At 51.9% G+C, this 25408-nt stretch overlaps 1 protein-coding gene across 5 annotated transcripts in view; it reads right to left on the bottom strand.

Moving 5' to 3' along the window:
- DLGAP4 (DLG associated protein 4) overlaps nt 1–25408 on the bottom strand; it is a gene marked incomplete at its 5' end in the record, with an annotated part of 91801 nt that overhangs the window by 27604 nt on the left and 38789 nt on the right. For 3 of the 5 annotated variants that reach the window (XM_079719856.1, XM_079719858.1, XM_079719859.1), the window contains 3 exons: nt 5117–5529; nt 6050–6138; nt 8617–8978. In XM_079719856.1, the coding sequence (XP_079575982.1) occupies nt 5117–5529; nt 6050–6138; nt 8617–8978 (864 nt within the window). Of the gene's footprint in view, nt 1–5116; nt 5530–6049; nt 6139–6392; nt 6473–8616; nt 8979–25408 lie in introns of all 5 variants that reach the window. The other 2 variants (XM_079719857.1, XM_079719860.1) reach the window with 1 other exon arrangement.

Here is a 25408-nt window from a genome sequence, read left to right as displayed (position 1 = left end):
GGGAATTATTGCTTAACGGGTACAGAATCTCAATTTGGGGTGATAAAAAAAGTTTTGGAAATAGATGCTGGTAACATACAACATTGTGAATATAAGTAATGCCACTGAATTATGCACTTAAAAGTGATTAGAATGGCAAATTTTATGTTATATATATTTTACCACAATAAAAAAATGGAAAAAAGTTAAACATAGAATTACCACATGATCCAGCAATTCCACTCCTACGTATATACTCGAAAGACTTGAACAGAGGTATTCAAACAAAATCTTGTACATTATGAGTTTTATTCTGCTATTAAAGGTTTTTTTTAAAATAATGCTATTCTTTTTTTCCTTATAAATTTTATTTATTTATTTATTTATTTATTTATTTATTTATTTTTGGCTGCATTGGGTCTTCGTTGCTCTGCGCAGGCTTCCTCTAGTTGAGGTGAGCGGGGGCTGCTCTTCGTTGAGGTGCGCGGACTTCTCATTGTGGTGGCTTCTCTTGTTACGGAGCACAGACTCTAGGCGTGTGGGCTTCAGTAGTTGTGGCTCACAGCCTGTAGAGCGCAGGCTCAGTAGTTGTGGCACACGGGCTTAGTTGCTCCACAGCATGTGGGATCTTCCCGGACCAGGGCTCGAACCCGTGTCCCCTGCATTAGCAGGCAGGTTCTTCACCACTGCGCCACCAGGGAAGTCCCAAAAAGTTTTTATCATGATAGCTAAATAATTATTTCTTCATCTTTGATGTTATTACCATATATTATCAACATACCAGTATATTACCATGACTTTTGCTATTTTTATATTATACAGTTTGCTTTTGCTAACTCTAAAATTAAGTTTTATTTTATTATATTTAATTTTTTTCAAAAGAACATAACATGCAATTTATAAATTTATTTTATTTATTTATTTTTGGCTGCTTTGGGTCTTTGCTGCTGCACGTGGGCTTTCTCTAGTTGCGGTGAGTGGGGGTTACTCTTCGTTGTGGTGCGTGGGCTTCTCATTGCAGTGGCTTCTCTTGTTGCACAGCACGGGCTGTAGTAGCTGTGGCATGTGGGCTCAGTAGTTGTGGCACACGGGCTTAGCTGCTCCACAGCATGTGGGATCTTCCCAGACTAGGGCTCGAACCCATGTCCCCTGCATTGGCAGGCGGATTCTTAACCACTGCACCACCAGGTAAGTCCTTTATTTAATTTTAATTTTAATTTTTTGGCTGTGCCGCACAGCTTGCGGGATCTTAGTTCCCCAACCAGGGATTGAACCTGCGCCATAGCAGCGAAAGCGCCAAGTCCTAACCACTGGACTGCCAGGGAATTCCAAAGTTTTATTTTAAATTAAATCATAAAATTAAAAAACAGAAAGTGGGACTACTAGGCTTACAACAAAACCAGAAACCTTCTACTCCATCCCTTCCTACCCCTGAGTTAGTTCCTCACTTTTAATATGAATAAATAACTAAAGATCACTGGACATTCCAGGAAAGACTCCAACCCAAAAAGACACATCGAAAAACGGAGCCTAAAGGAAATAGAGACAACACAGAGACACATGAAAACTTAAATATATATGTAAATCTTAGAAAGGTAGGAGAAGATACTCTATCCATAAAACAAGGACAAAATATTATGAAAGAAGGAACAGAGTAAGAAAGAGCTCTTATACGAATAGCTGTAGTAAACATTTGATGTACAGTGTTTAGAGGTAAAGTCAAGAAAACCTCTCAAACTCAACAGATTTCTCCAAAAAAAAAAGATACACAAATAGCACTTGCAAAGATGCTATACTTTATTAGCCACCATGGAAACTCAAATCAAAACCACAGTGAGGGGCTTCCCTGGTGGCGCAGTGGTTGAGAGTCCGCCTGCCGATGCAGGGCAGGCGGGTTTGTGCCCCGGTCCAGGAGGACCCCACATGCCGCGGAGCCCCTGGGCCCGTGAGCCACGGCCGCTGAGCCTGCGCGTCTGGAGCCTGTGCTCCGCAACAGGAGAGGCAACAACGGTGAGGCCCGCGTACCGCAAAAAACAAACAAACAAAAAAAAACCACAGTGAGGTACTACTATACCCACCATGATGGCTATAATCAAAAAGAGCAATAATTACAAGTGTTGGTGAGGATGTGGAGAAATCAGAACCCTTGTGTGCTGCTGGTGGGAATGTTAAATGGTGCAGCCACTGTGGAAGAGTTTAGCAGGTTCCTCAAAAAGTTAAACACAGAATTATCACATGACCCAGCAATTCCACTCCTACTTATATACCCAAAGGAAATGAACATAGATCCACACAAAAACTTGTACACAAATGTGCACAGCAGCATTATTCATACTAGCCCCAAAGTGGAAACAATTCAAATGTCCATCAACAGATAAATGTATAAATAAAATGTAGTATTATCCATAAAATGGAATATTACTCCACAATAAGGAATGAAGAACTGATACATGCTACAATATGGATGAACCTTAAAAACATGCAGCAAAAGAAGCCAGACACAAAAGACCTGTCATACAATCACACTGTATGACTCCATTTACATAAATGTCCAGAATAGGCAAATCCACGGAGACAGAATTAGTGGTTGCTAAGAGCTAGTGGGGAGGAGGGGATGAGGAGTGACTGCTTATGGTCATGGGGTTTCTTTTTGGAGTGATGAAAATGTTCTGAATTTAGATAACAGTGATGGCTGCACAACATTATGAGTGTATGAACTGCCACGGAACTGTACACTTTAAAAGGGTAAATTTTATGGCATGTGAATTATATCTCAATAAAGTTGTTATAGCGTGGAAAAAAAAGAAAAGAAAAAAAAAAAAAGAAAGAAAGAAAGCCTTCCAGAAAGAGAGACAACAAAAAGATAAGAGAAAGAAAAGATCAGAGACAGGATCAAAAAAAAAAAAAAAAAAAAAAAGAAAGAAAGCCTTCCAGAAAGAGAGACAACAAAAAGATAAGAGAAAGAAAAGATCAGAGACAGGATTAACTCAGCAGATCCAACATGTGAGTGACAGGAATTTCAGAGAGAGAAAACAGAACAAGTGGCAGTGAGGAAATTATTTTTAAAAATTAATGCAAGACTATTTCTGCAAGAAACAAAAGACCTGAGTCTCCACATAAAAGTGGCCTATTAACTACTGGCACAAAGACCCATTCCAGGGCACATCACTGAGAAATTTCGTAAGAGAGGTAAAGTGAAGATCCTAACAGATCCTAACAGCTTCCAGAGATAAAATAATACAAAGGACTGAGACCTAGAATGGCCTCAAACTTTTCAGCACAAGTAATGGAAGCTAAACATAATACGGCCTCTTTAAGATTCTGAGGGAAAGTTACTTTCAACTTTATTTTAATATTTATATATAAATTATATCTATATTTATATAGAAAAATAATTTGTATTTACTATTTTCAACTTTACACCCAGCCAAACTATATGAGGTCTGAATAAAGACATACAGTTTCCAAAAATTTATCTCCAACTGAAGGTGTGCTCCCGTAAAGTGAGGGGCTAAAACCAGGAAAGCGGAAGACCATGTTGTCCAAAAAAGCAGGGTGTCCATCACAGTAAAGTAGCCAAGGGCAGTCCCAGGTGACGAAAAGGGAAGTCTCTGGACAGCAGCCTGGCAGCAGGCCCAGAAAGCAAGCTGGCCAGATCAGGGCAGAGGACAGAGGGCACCAGGAAAAATAGGAGATCATGAGATTATCTGATACGTTTGCACACCTGGAAAATAATATTGATGAGGGGCTGGCCGATCTGGTGGAGCATGTGAAAAAAATTACAAATAAGGGCTTAGAAAATAAAGTGTATAAAAAAAATGAGGCAACCATTCATTCTAGGAAAAACAAAATGTATAAGAAAATGAAATCATTAATATACTACAAGGCTCTGCAGTGAACATCATTTACATACTCATAGCAAACAGAAATGTTGGTTGTTTTTTAACCCCAAACTGATGTAATATACGGAGGGTGGGGCACAGGAAGTGGAGGTGACAGAGCTAAATACTGAGCTATTATAGTAGAGATCAATACATAGTGATGATTAATTTGAGAGGAAATAAAAGGTAATCCCATTTAAAAATGAAAAAGAAACATGAAGGTAAATACCAGAATACACAGTTGATGAGAGCTGCAAGTGGGGAAGGCTGAAGAAAGGCAGAGGGCTGGATGGTTTCTGTTAGAAGCCATTTAGTGCTCTCTCTGATCCTTGCCTCTGTTCTGATTTTGTAAATACTAGTATTGTAAAAGGTTATTAGGTATATACCTCACAACAGTGCCCTGCACACCAGTGGGTGTGACATCAAAGCTGGGGACTGGCCTAGAGAGAGTGAAAACAGGGCCTCTGAGTCATCAAGGGGTGGTTTCCTCAGGCCCTGCCCCACCAGGGGTCGGTGGGATGCTGGCTCCATCCCTTCTGGATACTCCGGAGACCTGTCCTTCCTGCACGGTCTGTGAAGGGGAGCCATCTAGGGGCCGGAGCTTCCCAGGGGCCTGCCTCCAAACCACCCCTCCCCTGTATCAAACACCTGTGAATCTAGGCTCCCTACATATTTCTAGCTCTTTCTAGAACTATTCTCTAATTTCTTGGGGGAATTTTTGGAAACAGGGAGCCTAAGTGGGAAAGTAGATGACTTCTAACCCATTCATAGTTCTTCACACCCTGCTGAGGTTCACAGTTAAGATCCCTGGTGCTTGGCACACAGTAGATGCTCAATAAGGAGCCGCCAAAGGCATAATTATGGTGCCAACTTTGTGTGTCTGGCACTTCGTCGGGCCCTGAACATGCACCGCCGCATCAGAGGGTAGGATTGTCTCCACGTTACAGGTAAGGAAACTGAGGCTCAAGGAACCTGCCCAAGGTCACTTCACTAGTAAGGGAAGAGCTGGGATTCAAACCCGGGGGCTGCTGACCCCACAGCCAGTGCAACTAGCAGCTGCTGCCGTAAATCCTTTCTGGAAAAAGGTTTGGTTAGGTCGGTGCATGGATGGAAGAAAGGAAAGAATGAGAGTAAGGGGTGGAATCACAACCGACCCAGGAAGAGAACCTAAGAACCCCCCACCCCCACCTCGGGGGCTGGGGCTGGCACCCGCGCCCCTCCCGCCCTGCCCCCGGGGCCGGCCTCACAGTGCCCACCTTCTTCAGAGAGGCTATTCTCTTTGGTCTCCTTGTCCATCTGGCAGCACCAGCCTTCCAGCCGCTCCGTTTCTGCCTGAAGCAGCTTCAAGAACCAGTAGCCATCCCGGCGGCAGGCCCCTGGCTGTGCTGGCTCCGCGGGGGAGCTGGAGGACGTCTCCAGCCAGGGGTCGGGCGGGGGCAGCGAGGATGCCTCTAAGGCAGGGTCGCTGTCGTCTCCATAGGAGAGGTTGCGCTTGATCTGGGCAATCCTGGGGGTCTGCCGGGGGCCGGCATCGATGCTGATGGAGTCGGGGTGTGGGGTGCAGTCCGGGAGGCTCCTCTCAGATGACTTACAGCTCGAGTCGTTGGCATCCTGGGTATCTGAGTCGGTGTCCCGTCGGGAGGACATGCTGTGAGAGGGGGCGCTGCTTCTGTGGGTGCGGGGTGGAGTGGGGTGGGGACAGTAAGGGGTGAGTCACCCAGAGGGCCAGAGACCAGAAGCCACCCCGACCCGGACACACGGGAGACAGAGAAACGGATGCATCATCTGCTCACCATGCGCCTGAAGCGGGTCCCACAGCCCCCGTCTCATTCTCTGCTCAGCCCCCGCCCCGCCCACACGCACACGCACACACAGACAAGGTCATAAGGTTGCCTGTTTACTGCACTGGGGCCAGGACGCCCACCAACGTCGGGGTGCCAGGCCATGTCTCCACCCGGCCTCGGCCCCCGCGGCTGATTAATCTCACAGAGCAAGCGCTCGTTGAGCACGCCCGCCCGCCCAGCCTCCCACACCTGGGCCAGTGCCCGCACCCCAAACCCAGCTCGGTTACTAGAAATCCAGCAAGGAGAAGTGGGTTAGGGAGAGCAGGAGGAGAAGGCGCAGGAGAGGGGAGAGCAGAGGGAGGGAGAGGAGAGGGGAGAGGCAGCCAACACCTCGGTGCCACTTACCGCCAGTCGTCCTCTACCTGAACCCCGATGGACTGGAATTTGGTAGCGGGACTGGGCTCCTCTTTTGGCACTGGCTGAATGCAGTCAACCTTATTGAAGGACAACGACAGCAACGGCACGGAGACAAAGACAAAAATAAAGAACAAACACCACACTTGCTGCTGAAATTCACATTAGTGGGACGACGCAAACGGACGTGTGGACAGACACACACGAGGCATGCGGACACTGCACGTGGGCCCGAGGCCGGACCAGGTTAAGCCGGGCACTGCTCATTCGCGCGGAGGCGGGCGGGCAGGTGGGTGGGAGGTGGGATGGGGTGGAGATGACTGGCTTTCCCTACTCTGAGGAGGGTGCCATCACATCGATCGCTTTGGGTCCGTTGTCCTCCGAGAGGTGGGAATCGTTCCTTCTAGTCCTCTCCTTCACACGCATCAGAGAGAAGAAAAAAAAAAAGGACAACGAAAGAGAAAGAAAACACACACACACAAAGCCACAGCCGTTATCTGGTGTAGTTGAAGCGGGGCTGTCTCGAGGCAAAGGTCACTCCCCCAACCCTGCAGGTGAAGGGCAGGCTGGAGGCGCCTGCACTACGGGCAAACCTTGGACAGCAGTTCTGGATGTGAAAGCTGCAACCAAGGCAAGAGCCGGCCAAGTCCCTGGGCCCTATGGGATGCCAGCCCTGGGCCTCGATCACACTTGGCTGAGGTTACCTTCAGCGCTGGGTGGGCCAGGGGAGCCACGTGCAAAGCTGGCACTCTTTCTCTATACCAGTGATGCCCTGGGCCTATCTTCCTTTTCCGGGACAGAGGTACGTGGCCACGGAGCAGCCAGGTCAGCCCCTCCGCCACCACTCATGAATGAGGGAGAACACACACTTGACCCAGGGCTCGAGGCACCAAGGGGTGGGACGAGAGTTGTAGGGGTGTCCTTGGAAATAGGAGACTCTCGTCTCTTGGCTTCACAGAGGCCAGGGAGGCTTTCCCCGGTAGGAACTCAGCACCAGGCTCCTCCTTGCCATGGGGGTGCAGCTGCATCTGTCCTTCAGCAAGACCCAGCTCAGAGGATATAGCATCACCGGATCTCAAGAAGCTGCCTGGAGAGCATGGAGTGGGGGTGGGGTGAACCCGGGGGAGAAGCCTGGATGGGCCCAAGAGCCAGAGTACTCAGCCCCGTGTGAACTTCTGAGTGAAAGGATCAGGGTGAGTCTAACTCTCTCTCAGGTCTTCTGGAAAGATAAGAACATCTGGTTTGGCCAAGGAGAGGGTGGGGCTGCCCAAACAAAGACCTTGAGACTAGACTATTTTCTGTATTCCTTAGAATCTCTCCTGAGAGCTGTACAGGACAGGGGCTGGACCCCTTATGAAGGAGCCCAGAAAACAGAATAGTCTCCTGGCCGACTTTCTTCTTGTATATGTGCCAAAATTTTTCCTCTCCAAGAGGCAAGTGCAAGAAATCGGCCAGTGAGCCATCTCTGGTCCATTCTGCCCCCCTTTGAGTCCCATGTTCCTTCTGTAATTTTGGTGTTTTGTCATGTACTCAGCCATGCCCAACTGCGCAGGGGTGGCTGGGGAAACGGAGATCCTGTCCGATCTAAGCCACAATGCACACCACCTGGACCTCCTTGATCGCCCTCTGGGTTTGGAGGGGCTCTGCCTCCCCCAAGCTCTTAGCTCACTGTAGCTGCCCTCCCTCCCTGCCCTGAGTATGCTCCACTTTAGTCTGGATTTAGAGCAACTCCTGAAAGCTGCAAGGCAGGGCCCAAGTTCTCCCCGCTCAGCTAACAGCAGACAGATTACTGAGGGTAAGGGCATGCAGGAGGTGCAGTGAAGCAGTGGAGGGGAAGCTGGCGCACCCTGCCCTGCTGTGTGCCCCGGCCATGGGCGCACAGTGAGCCTGGCTTCCTGAAGGGTCTGCTGGCTTTGGCCACTTGGTCCCAGGGAATTATCTGCCTGGATCCTTTCTCACAGAGGGATGCATTGGGACCGACATCCCACTTCTCAATTTGACATGGGCCTGGCACCTCAAGCAACCTACCTGTCCCCAAGGCCCGAGAGGGCTCTGGGCAAAGTTCCCCTTGAGCAACCCCCAAGGCTCCAGGGCCCTGAGTCCTGGGCCCCTGGCCCTCGGCGTCTACGCTCCATGCTGCTCCCACCGCCAGGCGGGGCTGTGGCCTCCGCACCGGAGCTGACCTTGGATCAGAGAACTGTTAGGCCAGTCCCGCCTCCCATGCATCGGCTGCCAGGGCAAAGGGTGGAGTGAACAGACAGACAGTGGACAGGCAAACAGTGGACAGGAGATGGCTGGCTGAGTGTAACTACATTCACTGGGACAACCCATCGTTGGAGCAGGGACACCTGCCCGCAGCTGCAGAGCCCACAGCATATTTGGGCAAACGTGAGGAAGACGTGACTACGGGTGGAATTTGGTCTGGCCACTTGGGGCCGACCCCCCAAAATAGACAAACCACCTTTGCCCAAGAGACCTAGTGGGCCTCCACCAGATGTAATTACACGCAGGCAGGTGCACGGCGTGGGCCGAGGACAGAGTGCGAAAGGGGCCCCTACTTGTATTCCTATAGATGACAGTTTCCTTTTGGGAATGGCCTCAGGGTGGGATTCGGAGCTGGTCAGCGTCCCTTGTTCGCTCTTCAAAGCTGCATGTTTTGGGGGTGGCTCAGGGGCCTCGGGGGCTGGGGTGACTCCGCCCCGTGTCACACTGGGCGGTCGGGTACTGCTGTCCAGGCTGTCTGACGAGTTGCTCAGGCCGGACTGGCTCGTCACTTCGCTCTTGTGGTCCTGGCTGTCCAGGTAGGTGTCCTGGGCAGACTCGGTGCTGCTCTGGACCGTGACGGAGATGAACGGCTTCGATGTGGTGCGTGGAGGGACCGGTGGCGGGGTCTTCTTATACGCCACTAGGCATGATGAACCTGCAGATGGGTGAGAGGAGGGCAGGGGAGAAGGTGAGGCCCCAGCCCTCTCGAGCCCCTTTCAGGGCTGAGGCCCTACCTGACCCGACCCTAGCTCTGGCCTAGGTGTCGGTGAGGATTTCTGGAGCAGGAGAATGGGGGTCAGACACAGCAATGACCAAGACAGACAGACACAGGCCCTGCCCACCTTCATGCTGAGCCAAGGCCAAGTCTAGTGGGGGATGCCCACCACCCTCCACCTGAGTCCCACACAAAGGTCTTATCCATCCGGGGCATGGGCTGGATGGTGACAGCAGAGTGATGGTCAGGACAGCTAAGGAATGGTTAACCTCACTTGTCCTCAAGCTCACCGAGAGACCTACCACTCCCCTGCCCAGGTCTTTTCCTCCTACCCTACCTTCCCTCCACCCTTGTTTCCTCTGCCTGGATGCCCTCTCCCTGTCTGGTCAGAGACCAACACATCCTTCAGGGCTCAGCTGTCCTTCCCCACATCTTGCCATTCCCACCCCACCCCTCACCTTGTTATGTGAAAACCCCACACACCAGTCTACCTCCCCCAAGACTCCATCACGCCCAGTCAGACTCTCTGTTCTCCACCACGATTCAGGGAACCAGGACCCGCCACAGGTGGGAGTTGGTGTCTCAGAGTCCCATTCTGAATCTGGCCCAGGGCTGGCTCAAAGCTGGCTTCGTAAACGCTGAACTTTTTGTTCTGAAACAGGAGGTGCTTTTCAAACAGCAGTAGCTACTTGCTGTGAGGGGCTGGGTCACATCCAGCGGCTTTTCTCAGCATCTTAACCCCAACTGCCCTTTCCCCAGTGAGGACTGAAACGAGCCTCTCCCCGGCTGAGGCCCGGGCCTGAAGAGGAGCCAGAGGAGTGGCTTTAAGCCTTGCCTTCAAGGGACTGCCAATCACGGTGACGGTGATGGCTCAATGGAAACCCTCAAAATGAGGCCCAGTGCCACAGGGGCAGTGACAAGGCACAGCAGAATCCATTCATCTGCTCCTGTGAGATATCACTACACAAACATCAGAATGACCAAAATAAAAACCGGTGACAACACCAAATGTTGGCGAGGATGTGGAAAAATGGAATCACTCATTCATGGCTGGTGGGAATATACAATGATACAACCATGGAAAACTAAACGTGCAATTACCATACAACCCAACAAGTGCACCTTGGGCATTTATCCCATAGAAATGATAACACATTCACAAAAAACTTATACAGGAATGTTCATGGCACCTTTATTTGATATAAGCCGAAAGTGGAAACAAGCTCACCGAGAGACCTACCACTCAATGGGTGAATGGCTGTGGTGCGCCCAGACCACTGAACACCACTCAGAAACAAAAAGAAATGAACCACTGATACAAGCAACTACTTGGATGAATCTCAAGTGAATTACGAGGAGGGAAAAAGCAATCTCAAAAAGTTACAAACCACATGATTCTATTTATAAAGCATTCTTGAAATGACCTAATTATAGAGATGGAAACATATTAGTGGTTGGTGGGGAGACTAGGGGAGAGAGTGATGGGGAGGCTGGAGGGACTTGGTTATACAGGGGCGACAGGGAGGACCCCAGTGTGTACAAAGTGATGGGAGTTCTATATCTTGACTGTGGTGGTGGATTCATGAACCTACACATGCAGTGAAACTGCATCAAACTAAAAAACCACAAGGTGATACAAGTGAAAATGGTGAAATCTGAGTAAGATTGGTGGGTTGTACCTATGTCAATATTCGGGTTATGATAATTATACTACAGTTTTGCAAGATTTTACCATTGAGGGAAACTGGGTAAACGGTACACAGGATCCCTCTGTATTACTTCCTACAACTGTATGTAAATTATATACAATTACCTAACAATAAAAAATGTAATATAAAAAGCCCATCCATCTGTCTGTTCACCTGATAGACATGTATTAAGCCAGGCCCTGTACTGGGGTCCAGGAAAGCTAGGAGCCCCCATCAGCAGAGGAACAGCCGTGACACAACTACTTCAACAGCAATAGAGGCCACAGTAGAAAAAGCCCAGGAGCTGGGAGCCGTGTCTTGTGCTTGACCTAGTCTAGGTGACTAACTGCTCTGGGAGCTCAGAGCACTGTTCTTCCTCTGTTCAAAATTTCCCAGTTCTGCTCAGGGATCCCCCCAGACAGACACACCCACAGTCTCTGACTCCCCAACCGAAGAAGGGTGGTGCAGGGGCAGGAGGCGGGGCTTCGGTCTGTGGGAGGACCCTCCAGGGCCCTGCCCCGTGGAAAGGGACAGGCCTGCTCTGGAAGATGAGCTCCTGTGTTCAACTGGTTGTAAGGCACAGGCTGACAGCCGAAAGCTGGGCGGCTTACTGAGCTGTGCTCAGCAGCTTTATGGCTTTGTAATTTACACCCCACGGTGACTCTGTGAGGTGGGGATATGATTGTGCCCATTTTAAAGATGTGGCACGCGAGGCTCAGAAAGTTAGATAACTTGCCCAGAGTTGCTAACAGCAAGTGACAACCACATCTGTTCGGCTGCACAGCCCACCACACTCCACTCCCCAGGCCTCAGGCCCGCTCCCTTGCTGGGCTGGGGCTGCAGGTGTCTGAGGCTTTCACTGACCACTGTGCCCCTCAGCATCCTGCTGGACTCTGGTGCCAGTGTGCAGGGGCACATCCAAGCTGAGGCCTGACTGCTGGAGGAGGAGAGGCCTAGACTAAAGGCAGAGGCCTGGCTTCCAGGCCCCGACAATGCCTCACCGAAGTCCCTGTCCCCCAGTGAACTTTTTAGTACCTTTATCTGTTCAGTGGGGGTGGAGGAGTTCTAACAGCACACTGTATTCACATAGCTCTTGACTAACTCAAAGCATTTTCCCATTTATGCTCTCATTTAAGGATAAGTATGGAGGCTCCCCTCACTGTGACTGAAAGGGAGACTCCTGCTAGGAATCCCTCCTCCCCATTGCTTGAAATTCTACCATTTGAGAGTTATTCCTTTGGTAGTGAGGATCCAAAAGCCAGAAGGCAGCAGAGAACCAGACAAGCCTGAGTTTAGACCCCAGCTCTGTCATATACCAGTTGTGTGGCCACAGGGAGTGATTACATAGGCTACATCACAGAGGTCAAGGCTCAGACAGCCCAGTGCTGGCATGGCTCTGACTAGTTTCTGGTACAGAGGGAGACAGGCCTGGAGAACAGGGGGTGAGCCAAAATTTTACCACTCCCCAGCCACTGGTGGGGAGGCTGGACTGGTTCTCTGACCAGCCAGGGGCAGTCTCCCCCAAGAGCTGGACACGTAGAGCAGCCCATTGAAGCCCATGACCACCAGAGCCCAGCAGAGACACGACTCATTGGGGATTTCAGGATTTGTTTGTTTGGCCTAAATATCCCAAGAAAGCTTCAGTGGAGTCTTCTGCCCCAGATTAGAAAAGTGAAGTCCTAATCTGCTCAAAATGTTTAAGTGGGGGAATATGCCCCTAAAGGGGGTGGCAGTGAGCATGAGGACCCAGAATTGGGCTCTAAGCCTGGTGGAGGCCGTGTGACCCCAGTCAGGGCCCTTGTCCCCACCTGTGGTGGGGCTAACACTGGCCTGGAGGAGTCAGTCTGTGCAGGGACCTGCCCCACCAAGGAGATAATGGGACTGTCCAAGGGCCTGGACAGAGGACTGACCCTCCAGCCTCTCTCTCAGGGTTGTGTAGGCCAGAGTCCTGCTGACGCAGCCACTCATTAGAGAGAAAGTGAACTAGAGGGAGGCCTGGCCAGATGGCCAGATGTGAAAGAAGAAAAAGTGAACTCATCTTGGGTTCTCTATGTCTCCTGGGGCACAGGTGACAGCCAGACAAGTGGTGTGACTAATGGAGAGGATTTCGGGGCATCTCTCAGCTGTAAGCACTGTCCCCCCCAGGGCAGGGGGATGGGGCCCAAATCTACAGGACAGCTCTCATTTCACAGGCATGAAATGCCAAGAAATATAGGCCAACACCTCCCCCAGCCCCTTCCAACGTGGCAATCCAGGCAGTCTGTGTTCCTCACGCCCACCACACTTCCTCCCACCTCGGGGCCTTTACCCAAGCTGTTCTTTCTGCCTGGAAGGCTTCTCTCAGCACCTCACATGTTTCAAGTGTCACTTCCTCTAGGAGGCCTCCCCTGACTGCTCCCTACTCTCCCATCACCCAGGATCTCCATCAGAGCGCCCATCACATTTGTCATCAGCTCAGCGAGGCGTTTACTTGCTGACGGTTACAGGCCTGAGGCGGCTGGGGGCTCTGTCTGTCTTGGCACAGCAGGTCGTGTCCCGGGCCCAGGGTAATATCTCAAGAATAGAAAGCTCTCAATAAATATCTGTTGAATAAGAAGAAGAACCTCATCATTGTTACAAAAACCCCTCGGTTGCCAAAAATCAAGATTTAGCCATAGTGAAGGCTCCCAGCACTTTAGAACCCAAGGTTCTAGTCCCATCTCAAATGTGGAGCCCTTTCTGCTTGGTCCCACCCACCCATCCCTATAGCCTCACCTCCTGCCCTCCCACCCGCTCAGCATGCCCCTTCCAGCTTCACAGAACCCACACACCCTGTGCAAACACACCACACTCTTCAGGCGCCAAAGCCTTTGCACATGCACCGTTCCTGCCAGAACCCCTCTGCGCATCCTTCATGCTTCCCGTCCTCCGGCCAGTCCCTCCACTCTCAGCCCTTTCTGGCCCAGGCAGAGTCTGACCCTCTCCTCTGGAGCACTCAGGGCTGTGGCCAGGTCTCCGACCGAGCGTGTGTCCCATGCAGGTCAGCAGCCGGTCCCCAGTCTGGAGGGTGCACAACCATCATTTTCCAATTAAACCTTAGAGGGAAGCAAGTGCCCCCAAGACCCAAGATTTTGGCCCGGCCAGGATGTAACTGCGGTCCTCCCTGCCCTGGGGAGACATTCTATGTGCCACAATTTACACCAAAATGGCATATGGGTCCAACTCTTTGTCCATTCACTCTTGGAAAACTTTCGGATTTGCCCAGGAAGCTTGGGGGTGACAGTCACTCCAGGGTGACTGCCTCCTCCAGCTGGTCCTTGTGCATATTTTTAAAGATCCTGAGTGAAACATCGCTGAGACAAAGCATTGTCTGCACACTGCACAGCTGTGCCCGGGGGCCGCGTGCTTCCCTGCCCTCACCTTGGCCATGCCGGTCCCTCACGCCAAGGCTCAGACAGAAGCTGGTTGTGTGATGCCACCTGCCCCCAGCCCCAGACATCCAGCCCAGCCTCCCTGCCCCACTGTGCACAAGTCCTTGCTTCTTCTAAGTAGAAGCTCCCTTTGTCTCATTTCCGCCTTCTGCCCTAGATTTTATCCTGCAAACTCTATTTTTCAGGTCAGAATGCATTGGTTTCCACATCTTGTTTTTTTAATGTCAAGGTGTATAAGATGGCCAATCAGAGCTTCAGGTGCTCAGAGTACTGGCTGTGGCTCCACTTCCCCAGCAGCCCCAGCGTGCTAGCCTCCTGCAAGTGCCTTGGAGGCCCAGCCCAGTCCTCATGTCTGCTGGCTCCCAAGGGCCCGAGCTTGGCAGGGGTGCTGAAGGAGAAGCAGCCTAAACAGTGTATGAGCCATGGCTGCAGGCTTTACAAAAGAGGCAGCGGACCCATGCAAGACCCCACGTGAATGGAGCTGGCCTCAGAGCCAGAACCCCCTAAACTCCTTTGCTGGCTCTGCCCGGCTTGTCGGAGGAAGGGCTGAGAGCCTATAAGAGCCCTCCTTCTCTCACCCGACAAGTAACCTGTCAAACCACGCAGCTAAATCGGGGAGCTCACTTGTGTGCTACGGTTAAAGCAGAACTCACGGCTCCCGCCCACCTAGCCTCAAATTCCTCCTTCCTTCCCTGTTTCTTCCCCCAAAGCAGGGGAAGCTGGGAGAGAATTCCAAGCAGCTAAGTCAGGATCGGGGACAGACTGACCTCTCAGAGCCACTTTCCTGCTGACGGCCCATGTGCCCTCTACTTTCCCCCTCTGCCAGCCTGGAACCCACCCCCCTCACTGTACCTTAAGAGTAACAACATCAGGGGGCTTCCCTGGTGGTGCAGTGGTTGAGAATCTGCCTGCCAATGCAGGGGACACGGGTTCGAGCCCTGGTCTGGGAAGATCCCACATGCCGCAGAGCAACTGGGCCCGTGAGCCACAATTACTGAGCCTGCGCGTCTGGAGCCTGTGCTACGCAACAAGAGAGGCCGTGATAGTGAGAGGCCCGCGCACCGCGATGAAGAGTGGCCCCCGCTTGCCACAGCTAGAGAAAGCCCTCACACAGAAACCAAGACCCAACACAGCCATAAATAAAAACAAACAAATAAATAAATAAATAAAAAGAAAATTATGGAAAAAAAGAGTAACAACATCAAACTTCAATTTCAAACGCCAGCAAGAGAGACTGGCAGCACCTCTTACCCCAGCATCCTCCTGGGGCTCCTCCCCACTGCCCACAACCAGGGGCTCCCTACCTGCCTCCCCATCCTTCCCTTCTCCCCTCCTCTAGAGCCAGCCTCCCCTAGACACCCCACACCGCTGCTCCCTGGCCCCTCACTCTCCTATCTTACCTTTCCTGTCCCTCTTCCACCCTGGCCAATGGGCCACTTGAGGAATCCAATCATGCCACTGCACTGAAACCTTCCGATGGTGCCACCACCCACCCAGTGGAAGTGGAACAAGCCCTTCAGTGGGGGCACTCAGGGCTTCCAGAATCTGCACCTGCCTCAGACCCCGAAGTCCATAGGAGCCAAGAGGTTACAAAGGTGTCTGGGAAAGACAGAGCCACAAAGCTCAGGGAGTCCGGCCACACCCTTGGAGCCCTGCCCAGAAGGGGTGCCCTCGGGATGCCCTCCTGTTGGTATCAGTGCCAAAGTTAACAGTGCTACTGAGCAAGCACTCCAGCTACACTCAGCCCTCATTCTTCATGATTCTGTATCTGCGAATTTGCCTACTTACTAAGACTCATACTCATGGGGCTTTTTTTGCGGCCACTTGCAGACATGAGCAGAACCTGAAAATCTGAGTTTCCCAACACACAGGTTCCCAGCTGAGGCTGAACAAGGCAACACTGCCTTCTTGTTTCAGCTCATACTGTAAACAAGCACCCTTTTCCTGGTCTATTTAGTGCTGTGCTTTCACATTTTTGTGTGTTTTTTTGTTGGTGGTGACTTCTCTGCTTGAAATGGCCCCCAAGTATAGTGCTGAAGTGTTGTCCAGTGTTCCTAAGTGCAAGAAGGTTGTGATGTGCCTTATGGAGAAAACACGTGTGTCAGATAAGCTTTGCTCGGGCTTGAGTTACAGTGCCTAGATCAGTGTTAATAAATCAACAATATATTAAATAAGGTATCTTTAACAGAAACCTTGGTGGTTTGTGCTGGTAGCGGGTGGAAACGCAGGGACTCTGCATTTCCCATAGGAGCAATGGTTCAGTATTCACTAATTCAGTGTCTGTGAGACATTATGGATGTAAGCACCATGAATAACGAGAATGGATTGTACTTTGGCCAAATGAACCCTCAGAACAGATATGTGAGGTAGGTTTCTCATTGCCCTGTTTTCCAGATGAGGCTCAGAGAGGTGGGGAGACTCGCCCAAGCTCACCTTCTAGCCAGGCAGTGTTGGGGCCAGGGCTTGAACCCAGGCTGCCTGAAGCCTGACCCCTACCCTATGCCCCACCCACTGTGCCAACTCCATAAGGGTCATGTAGAGGCACCAGCCTTGAACATGTCAACTGTTTCACCCAGAAAATGGGGTGTGACTCCCAATGTGCTCTGAGTAGAATTCAAAGAGATGGCAGACATGAAGATGTTTGTAATCCTGGGGTGGCCCCTATGATTCCATTTACCACGGTTTCTCGATGAAGGAGAGAGTGATCACCTTTTGGGGGACAGCTAGGGACCTTTCTGGAAGACATGAAGGTTGACTGGGTCCAGCAGGATGGACCAGAGTCACTGAGGGGCAAGGAACTGCAGGGCTTTCAAGTGGAGGGACGCTCCGAGCAAAGGAGCAAGGCAGCACAGCCCAAGGCACGGGAGGACAGATTTGAGCAGGGCATGGCTCGGCAAAGTGGCCATTTAGGTAATTTAGCTCGTGAAGGGAAGCCAGGGAGGCCTGAGAGAGGGCTGCCTCCTCTCGGACAGGGTCCGTGGCTTCCTGGGGCCGCTTGGACACCGGGAACGGTGGTATCTTCTTCCTGCCCACAGCATCCCTCACAAAGTCCCTCCAAACTGGCCTGCAGTCAGAGGATTTACAGCGCGCAGACCTGACTGCAGCTGGAAGGGCGTATCGCCTCCTTTCTCAATAGCCCAGCACACCAGGCAGCTCTGCGTGAAGTGCCAAGGCCATCTCAAGCTCAGTGTGTCCAGAATGAATCTGAGCCTCTCCTCCCCGCCGTCGGCCTTGCTCTCCTAGAGAGGGGATCCCCATGCACTCCATTACACACTCCAGAAGCCTGGGGAGTCCTGCCCCCTGCTTCCCAGGCCTCCCCCATCTGTAAGGCTTTGCCCCTCCCCCACAAAAGCGCATGTCACAGAGCCGGGCTTCTCTCTACCCCACCACCCTGGTCTAGGTTTCCACTCTCTACCCTCTGGCCTCCCTGCTTTGTCGGTGACCCAACTCACCCACAATCACTCTCCAGAAAGCAGCCGGAGGAGTTTTTTAAAAGTACAAATTGGATTAATGCTTCCCTTTTCTAAAGCTTTTCAAAGGCTCCCCACTCCATGAAGTTGCCCACCTTGGCCTACTACAGGCACTGCCCCCTTCTCCAGCCTCTCAGTTCCTGCACTTTCCCCTTGTTGATTCCATTCCAGTCACACTGCTATTCCTCAAACACTCCAAGCATGCGCAGACCTCAGGGCCTTTGAACCTGCTGTTTCCCTGTCTGAGATGATCCCCACCCCCACCTCTGACACCTACTCCTTCCCATCCTGCTCTCATCTCTGCTTCCCACTCAGGTCTCGGCTCAGGGGTCATGTCCTCAATGAGGGCCTCCCAGACCACCCTGTCTAAAGTTGCTGTTCTTCCTTTGAGGATCCTGTTTATTTCATCGAGCACTGATCAACTTACTGGTTCACTTGTCTTTTGTCTCTCTCCCCTACCAGACAGAGATCCTGAGTATCTAATATAGATTCCTGAGGGTGGGGATCCTGAATACCTTATAGAATTAAGATGCTTTCCCAGCACCAGGCCCGATACATGGCTGGGCTCAGTAAGTATTTATTGAATTAATGAACAACCCCCTATTTGACAGTTGGGTAGACTGAAGCTCAGGAAAGAATGATTTACTCCTGACTCTGAGTCGGAATCTAATGGCGCTTTGAAAAGCTCCCTCAGGACACACACACACACACACACACACACACACACACCACACACACACACACACACACACACACACACACACACACTCTATAGGAGCATAATCCGGTAGGAGGTAGAGCTTGGAGCAGCTCTGCTTGAAGTTCAGCAATGAAGCTGTGGGAACGAGAGCTCAATAAACCCTAAGCACTGGGCATCAGAAACAATTTGAAAAATAACCATTTCTGAAAGGTGGCCGAGAAAGAAAGTAAGCAGTGCTTCCGGCAACATCTTCCAGGCAAGGCATATCATATGTACAGATTTAAAGGAATCATGACTGAGTGAGTCCTGGGCCAGGTACTACTTTATTCCAGACACAGGCCTGGGAGGGGAGATAATCATCACTGATGTTTTATAGATGAGAGAACAGGCTTTTAGCTTTTAACAGTGGCCGTGCTCTGTGAGGCTGTGGTCGACTGTGTACCTTGCACAGGGTCTAATCCTTTCTGGGTCTTAGTTTCCCCAGCTAAGTGGGTTGGCCTTGAATGGGCGTCACGAGTTTAAATGTCTACAGGAGACCACGCATCTAACTCCTCTGGCCCGCAGCTGTCATGTGGAGACCTGGGTGAGAGAAGCCAGAAATCTGGCCCCTTAAAAATAAATAAATAAAACCTCTAAATTTAAAAGTGGAGTTAGTTAATTCTAAGTTTTAAAAAACACTGGGCAGGTACGTGCCTGCCTGTTAACGTGGCCCATGGCACACAGGTTTGTGACTGCTGGAACAGCTGTCCTCAGACCTCCTTGCTCCTTCTGAAGCTCCAGACCCTCTCCCCCTGCTCCCCAGGAAGCCGGTCCACAAGAACCTCCCCCTTGGAAAGGCAGGAGACCCTTGGGAACCTTGAAATCGAGGTAGCAGGAGGCCCTTCTGGTGGTGTCTCAGGTCTGTTGGGCAAAAGCAGAGAAGCCCCTTCTGGTCGGCAGGCCAGTTCTGCTTGCAGGCTCTTGGCACCAGGGCGCAGGTGGTGGGAGAGCCCCATCCAGAGCACAGATGGCCGCCCCCCTTCATGGGCCTGGAGCAGCTGCCTGAGAGGGACCAGCTTGGCTGCTGGGACAACACCCTTCACCCCCTCCAGAGACAGCTGCTCCTTAGAAGCCCTGTTCACACACCAGTTGGGGTCAAAGGTATGAGGTGGCTCTGTCCTGACACGTTCAGGCCAGAGGTGCTGGGACGGGGTTAAGCAATGCCCTCCAGACCCACAGTTCAGGTCAGCTGATTCTCTGAGGACAGGAAGCTGCTGGTCAGGAGACTTCACAAGCTCCCGGGCATCTCCCCTGACTGAGGGCTGGCCGTGAAATGGCCTACCATGAAAAGCTTGAACTGTGTTGGCTCATCAACTCTTCACCAGGCCTATCACTCCCACTTCAAAGAGGAAAAAAGTGAGGCCCAGAGAGAAGTGAACAGCCCCAGGTCACACAGCCAGGATTTGAGCTCAGGCTTTCTGATTCCAGGGCCAGCACTTGTAGCTGCTGCTTCACCACACTGACCAGGGCTGGAGTTAGATGCACTTAGCAGGGCCTGGCTGAGATTCTGGCCAGGCCAGTTCCCCAGTCAGGACCCTAATCTTGGGTCCTCATGCAGGGTTTGGCGATATCCTCTGAGTGGGTTAGATGGTGGCTGCCTCTGGCTCTGCTGGCCATGGGGTCAGAGGCCTGGTGCCCTTGGACCAGAACCCCAGCACGTGGAAGAAAAAGGCGGCCCGCCCTGCCTGTGATCACTGCCACCCACCGCCCTTCCTCAGGCCCTTCTCTTCTGGATGTGCAGTCCTGGACACTCTGACCCTCCACCAGAAACACCAGAACCCCTACGTGGTTTCCCAGTAACTCAGGACTTCCCCAGTTTGGCTAAATCTCACTGCAGCCTCAAGGCAGAGCCCAAAGAGGTGAGGCCACTTGTCCCAGGTCACACAGCTGGCTGATGGCATACTGGGACTGGAACGAGGATGTGAAAACCTCCGAATTCTAGGGTCCGAGGAGATAGTAATTCCAGTGACTTTCAAACCAGGTTTGGGGGGCCCTCAAGAGGGCCTGGGGAGGCTTTTTGACTCCTACTCCCCGCCAGGGCCCTCAGAGCACCTCCATTTTCTTTTTTTCCCTCCATATGGTATTTTGGGATCCACCAGACTAATTCAACCTCCTCATAGTACAAATGAGGAAACTGAGGATCAGAAAGGCAAATGTACTCCCTGAGGATCAGGTGGCAGAGCAGGGACCTTGCCTGGGGCTCTGAGTGTGGGTGTGTTCCCTCTGCCCCCCTGACTCCCAGCCTGGAGACCACCAGCTCCAGGCGTTCAGGGAGGCACCCACCTGTGGCTGAGCCCCACCTCCTCCAGCCCCTGACCGGGGACCCCAGACGGCATGCTGTTTCTCAAAAAACATTTCCACGAATACTGCAACCATATCCAGTAAGCAACCTGTCAGACAACATTCACCCCTCGCCGCCCGTCCTGTGCTGGAATCTGCTGCAAATGTCCTTTTACTTATCCCCAGAGACTTGCCGGCAGAGTTGGCTCTGCAGGCAGCTCTGCTGAGGCCCCTACCCTACCCCTCAGGATACCTTAGTACCACAACCCCTGGGAGTCCAAGCTTGAAAGAGACGCCAGCTTCCAAGCAGCAGTTCCTGAATCATGATTTTCTCGTACATTAAAGCTATAAACACTACTAAGGAGAGCTGATGAGGAGAAGATGGCCAGAGTTACAGGGTTGTTACGGTGGTTCCAATCCAGCACAAAAACTTGACGTGTACAGCCCCTGTCTGGCCTGGTGGAGGAGTGGGGGGCGGGGGTGGAGAATCCAAGATTTGGCTTTTCAAATACTGGCTCTAGCATGTGGACCTTGTTGTGGTCTTTCCAAAGCCCTAAGGTGCCAGGAGCCCAGCCTGGGAAGCACTACTTCGAAGAAAGAGCCTCAAAAACCACCCTCACTTCTGGAGGGCTGATGTCAAACCCTAGTAATGGGTCACAAAAGCCTGGCTTTTTACAAGCTGTCACAGGGGCCCACATCCAGACACTGCCAGGCCCTGTGCACCTCGATTGCTGGCCTCTTTCATTGTTGTGAATGACCAAGCGGATCCCAGAATAGAAAGACGGTGTTAACAGGCTCATTCACTGTGCCTGCAGTGACAGGTGGCATATCAGGTGTCAGAACCCAGAGCCAAGAACCCTGCGCGGCCAAGAGATGGTTTGAAATGAACAGAGCAGAAGTGAATGGGGAAAGCCGTGAGTTCAGCTCAGGTCAGCCCAGGACAGGCCGCCTTCCCTGGTGCCAGGCCTGGGGACAGGGACAAGGGCCCCGTCCTCAGAGATTATATTAAGATTTTGAGTTCAGGATCCCAACTTGGACAACTACACAGAAAACAGACACGTGGGAAAATGTCTTAGCGACTCTAGTTGATCACAGACACGGTCTGAGGCTACACTGACAGAGAAGGTGCAGGACCAGGGACGGGGCAGCCCCGCTGAACTCTGGACAATGATGTGGGTACTGTTGGCGATTCTGGACAAGGGACACTGCCAAACTGGAGCCCGATGACAAGGGGCAGTCGCACAGGGAGAAGTCTCTAATCCATCCTCCCACTACGACAAGTAGGCCACACACTGGGCTCTGGGTGGGCACTAGGGACCCACCCAGTGTTCGTAGTCCTCAGACCTCAAGAAACTCACAATAAAGTAAAACTCCACCGACTGGGCATAGCCGCATAGACTACTGCAGGAGAAAGCCTGGGACTGACTGAACAAGAGTGCTGCGACTGATTGGTGACGTCTGTCACAGATTTGCCACAGATGGGGTGTGACACGCATGCGCCATGAGCCGTGCCTAGTCTAACACAAGGGAGGAGGTGCTTAGAGAGACTGGAGTAGTAGCCTGGAAAAGAGGGGATTCAGAAGGGCATGGCTACTGTCTTCAAATACCTAGGAGACTGTCACATACATTGTCCATGTGGTCCAGGTCATTACAGCACAACCAGAGGGGGGACAGGAAAGTGGGGGTTAAGGGGGAGCAGGTTTTGCCTCATTATAAGGAGGCAGTTTCTAAGGGGCAGAGCTGCCTAGGAGGCGATCAGCTAGGCTAGACACAGGCACAGCGGATGCAGGGAGGGACTCAAGCCCCCGCGGGTGACCTTTAAGATTCCTTCCAGGCCTGAGATGTTTGCTCTTTCTCTGCCTTCCTACTTCACACTCAGTAATGGAGGTGACATCAGACATCATTTTTGTGTGTGTGACATTCACAGTTCAATTTCTTTCTTTTTTTTTTTTTTTTTTGCCTCCAGAGAATCGTTACCAACTAGCAGAGGAGAGGGAGGAGGAGGTTCAAACGGCCTAGCTACCGGGGAAATGACGGGAGGACTAACTCTAAGGTCGAAGGCAGCACGGTCAGGGCTTGACACACCTTCCTCTGGACAGTCAGGCAGCACAGAGCTCCCACCTGAGATGATAAACCCATCCTGAGAACAAGAGACCAGCCGACACTGGCTTCCCTTCTGCCCCGCCCCCCGCCGTACCTGCTGCTGAGTTACACAAGTGGCCTGTAGGTCAGGAGGCCCTGAGAGTGAGCACTGTTCCTGCACTCACTCACTGTATGACTAAGGCTCCCTGGGCCTCACTCTCACCCATCTGTAAGATGGGAACAATACTGACTCACCCTGTTCACTGCCCTAGGGCTGCTGTGAGACTCTCTTGGGAAGACAGGCGGGAAAGGGCTTGGCAGGTGAGGAACTATCATTACAATCACTTGAGGGGCCCAAATATCTGAGCAAGGGGTGCACAGAGCAGCTGCCTAATTCTAGGCCTTCCAAGGACTCCACGCGCCAGAAGCTGGGGGTTTCTGGCCTGGGGCAGGTCAGGAAAGTTCAGTGCCCTGAGGACCGCAGCTGACCCCCACCCCATGCCGCATCTGTATCACTATTCTAATATTTTAGGGTAGTGACCTCTGGTGTCCCTGCCTTGCCAAGCACCCCTCTAACTTCTCTGTGCCACCCTATCTATGGCAACGCCCCATGTTCCCAGCGCCCGGGTCTTTGCAAGGCTGCTCCCTGCCTGCAATGCCCCTCCTCCTCCCTAATCCCACCGCCTCTCCCGGGTCTCCGTTCCAGCATTACTCCCTCCAAGCCTTCCCTGACTGTCCTTCCGCACCTGCCAGGCACCCCTCACTGGGTCACGCCCCAGGTTTAGAGGTACCACAGGCCCCTGCCGTCACACTGTTTTACAGGTCTGTTTACTCTTCTCCTTCTCCGTTTAGACCCTGAGTCCCCTGAAGGCAGTGACTGCAAGGTTCCCATGCCTGTGGCACCCAGAAGGGGTGCCCAGGCAAATGCCTCCTGCCACTTACGACGTGGGACCCTGTCTCTGACTTCACCCCAAAAGTGAGACAGGTCTGCAGGGCCTTCCCCTGGAAGACTTGAGAATGCAGCAGTAGGGAAGTCTGTGAGGGGCGACCTGGCAAGCAAAAGACAGAGGTGCAGGGACAAGCGGGGACTATAGGCCTACCCCTCACCCCTCCATACCCTCCATACTCGAGTTTTCTCCCAACCACCTCTAAAAGCACAACATGGTGACATTTGGGAAGATCTTTTTAAAAGAAGACCTCCCCAAGGGAAAGTCACCAGCACCCTGCAACTGTAAGGACTCGCTGAATATTAGCGACTAATCGTCATAGTTACCGGTGTTTATTGCCTGCTCAGGCATCGCTGGCTACTGACCTGGCCCAGTCACTGTCCGAGGTCCTTATATTTGATCCCCACAAGGAGATGTTTTCACCATCGCCCCTTGTGCTGCTGAGGAAATGGAGGCTCAGAGAGTTTGAGGGATTTGTTCAGCGTCACACAGCAAGTGTTCTATCTGCTAAGTGAGTGCAAACCTTCCAGGTTTCAGTCTCCAGAACCCAACCTTCACAGCATCCGGTCTCACAACAAAAATACAAGTTGGCTGACAAGGAGGCTGACACACACATTCCTACAAAGCTTAGAAATCACCATAGAAAGACAAATTTGGTCTCTCCCTTCTGCTGGCAGACTCTGACTAGAATACACTTTTTTTTTTTTTTTTTTTGCGGTACGCGGGCCTCTCACTGTTGTGGCCTCTCCCGTTGCGGAGCACAGGCTCCGGATGTGCAGGCTCAGCGGCCATGGCTCACGGGCCCAGCCGCTCCGTGGCATGTGGGATCTTCCCGGACTGGGGCACGAACCCGTGTCCCCTGCATCGGCAGGCGGACTCTCAACCACTGCGCCACCAGGGAAGCCCTAGAATACACTTTTACAAAGACCTCAAGCCCAAGCCAGCATCCCAAAGAGCATCTGAAGAAAGCGGACTTTACCTTGACAACTTCTACTCCTCTGGGAGCTGCTCTGCCCTGATGTTTTTTTTTTTGTTTTTTTTTTTTTGCGGTATGTGGGCCTCGCGCTGTTGTGGCCTCTCCCGTTGTGGAGCACAGGCTCTGGACGCGCAGGCCCAACGGCCATGGCTCACGGGCCCAGCCGCTCCGCGGCACGCGGGATCCTCCCGGACTGGGGCATGAACCCGTGTCCCTTGCATCGGCAGGCGGGCTCTCAACCACTGCGCCACCAGGGAAGCCCTGCCCTGATGTTTTTATAAGCATACTAATCACCTCCCCAGGCTTCGGGCTGTCCTACCAGGCCCTTTTCCTCTCTCACAAAGAGACCTGTGACATCACTTGCCCCTCAAATGGTCCCTTCCCCTCCTAGGACTGATACCCATCTGTAAAAGTTGGGCACTGCACTAGGTTGTGGACGGCACAGGTTCCAACAGGTGTGCTACTTCCGGTTAATTGGTAGTACCTGCCTGTGTTAAGAAGGATCCTGAAAAAAAAGAAAAAAAAAAAAAGAAGGATCCTGAAGCTGTGTCCAGGCTCCACGCAGCCACCACGGGTGCTGGAACCAACACTGCCCCTGTGGGAAAAGCCCTCCTGGGAGATGAGCAGCCTTTTAAAAACTGCTGGAACACAGCCACATAAAGCTGAGAGTTGCAGTGTGCATTAACTTGGAGAGTTAACCAAGAGTTCATTATTTACAGATGAAACCTACTCTCCCTTTCAAATATACCTCCTTAAAATGGACTAATGAATGAGTTAC

This window comes from Hyperoodon ampullatus, assembly GCF_949752795.1.
Source record: "Hyperoodon ampullatus genome assembly, chromosome: 14".
Classification (NCBI taxonomy): domain Eukaryota; kingdom Metazoa; phylum Chordata; class Mammalia; order Artiodactyla; family Ziphiidae; genus Hyperoodon; species Hyperoodon ampullatus.
The sequence above is the reverse complement of the archived record's forward strand: the minus strand, read 5'-3'. Positions and strand labels throughout refer to the sequence as shown.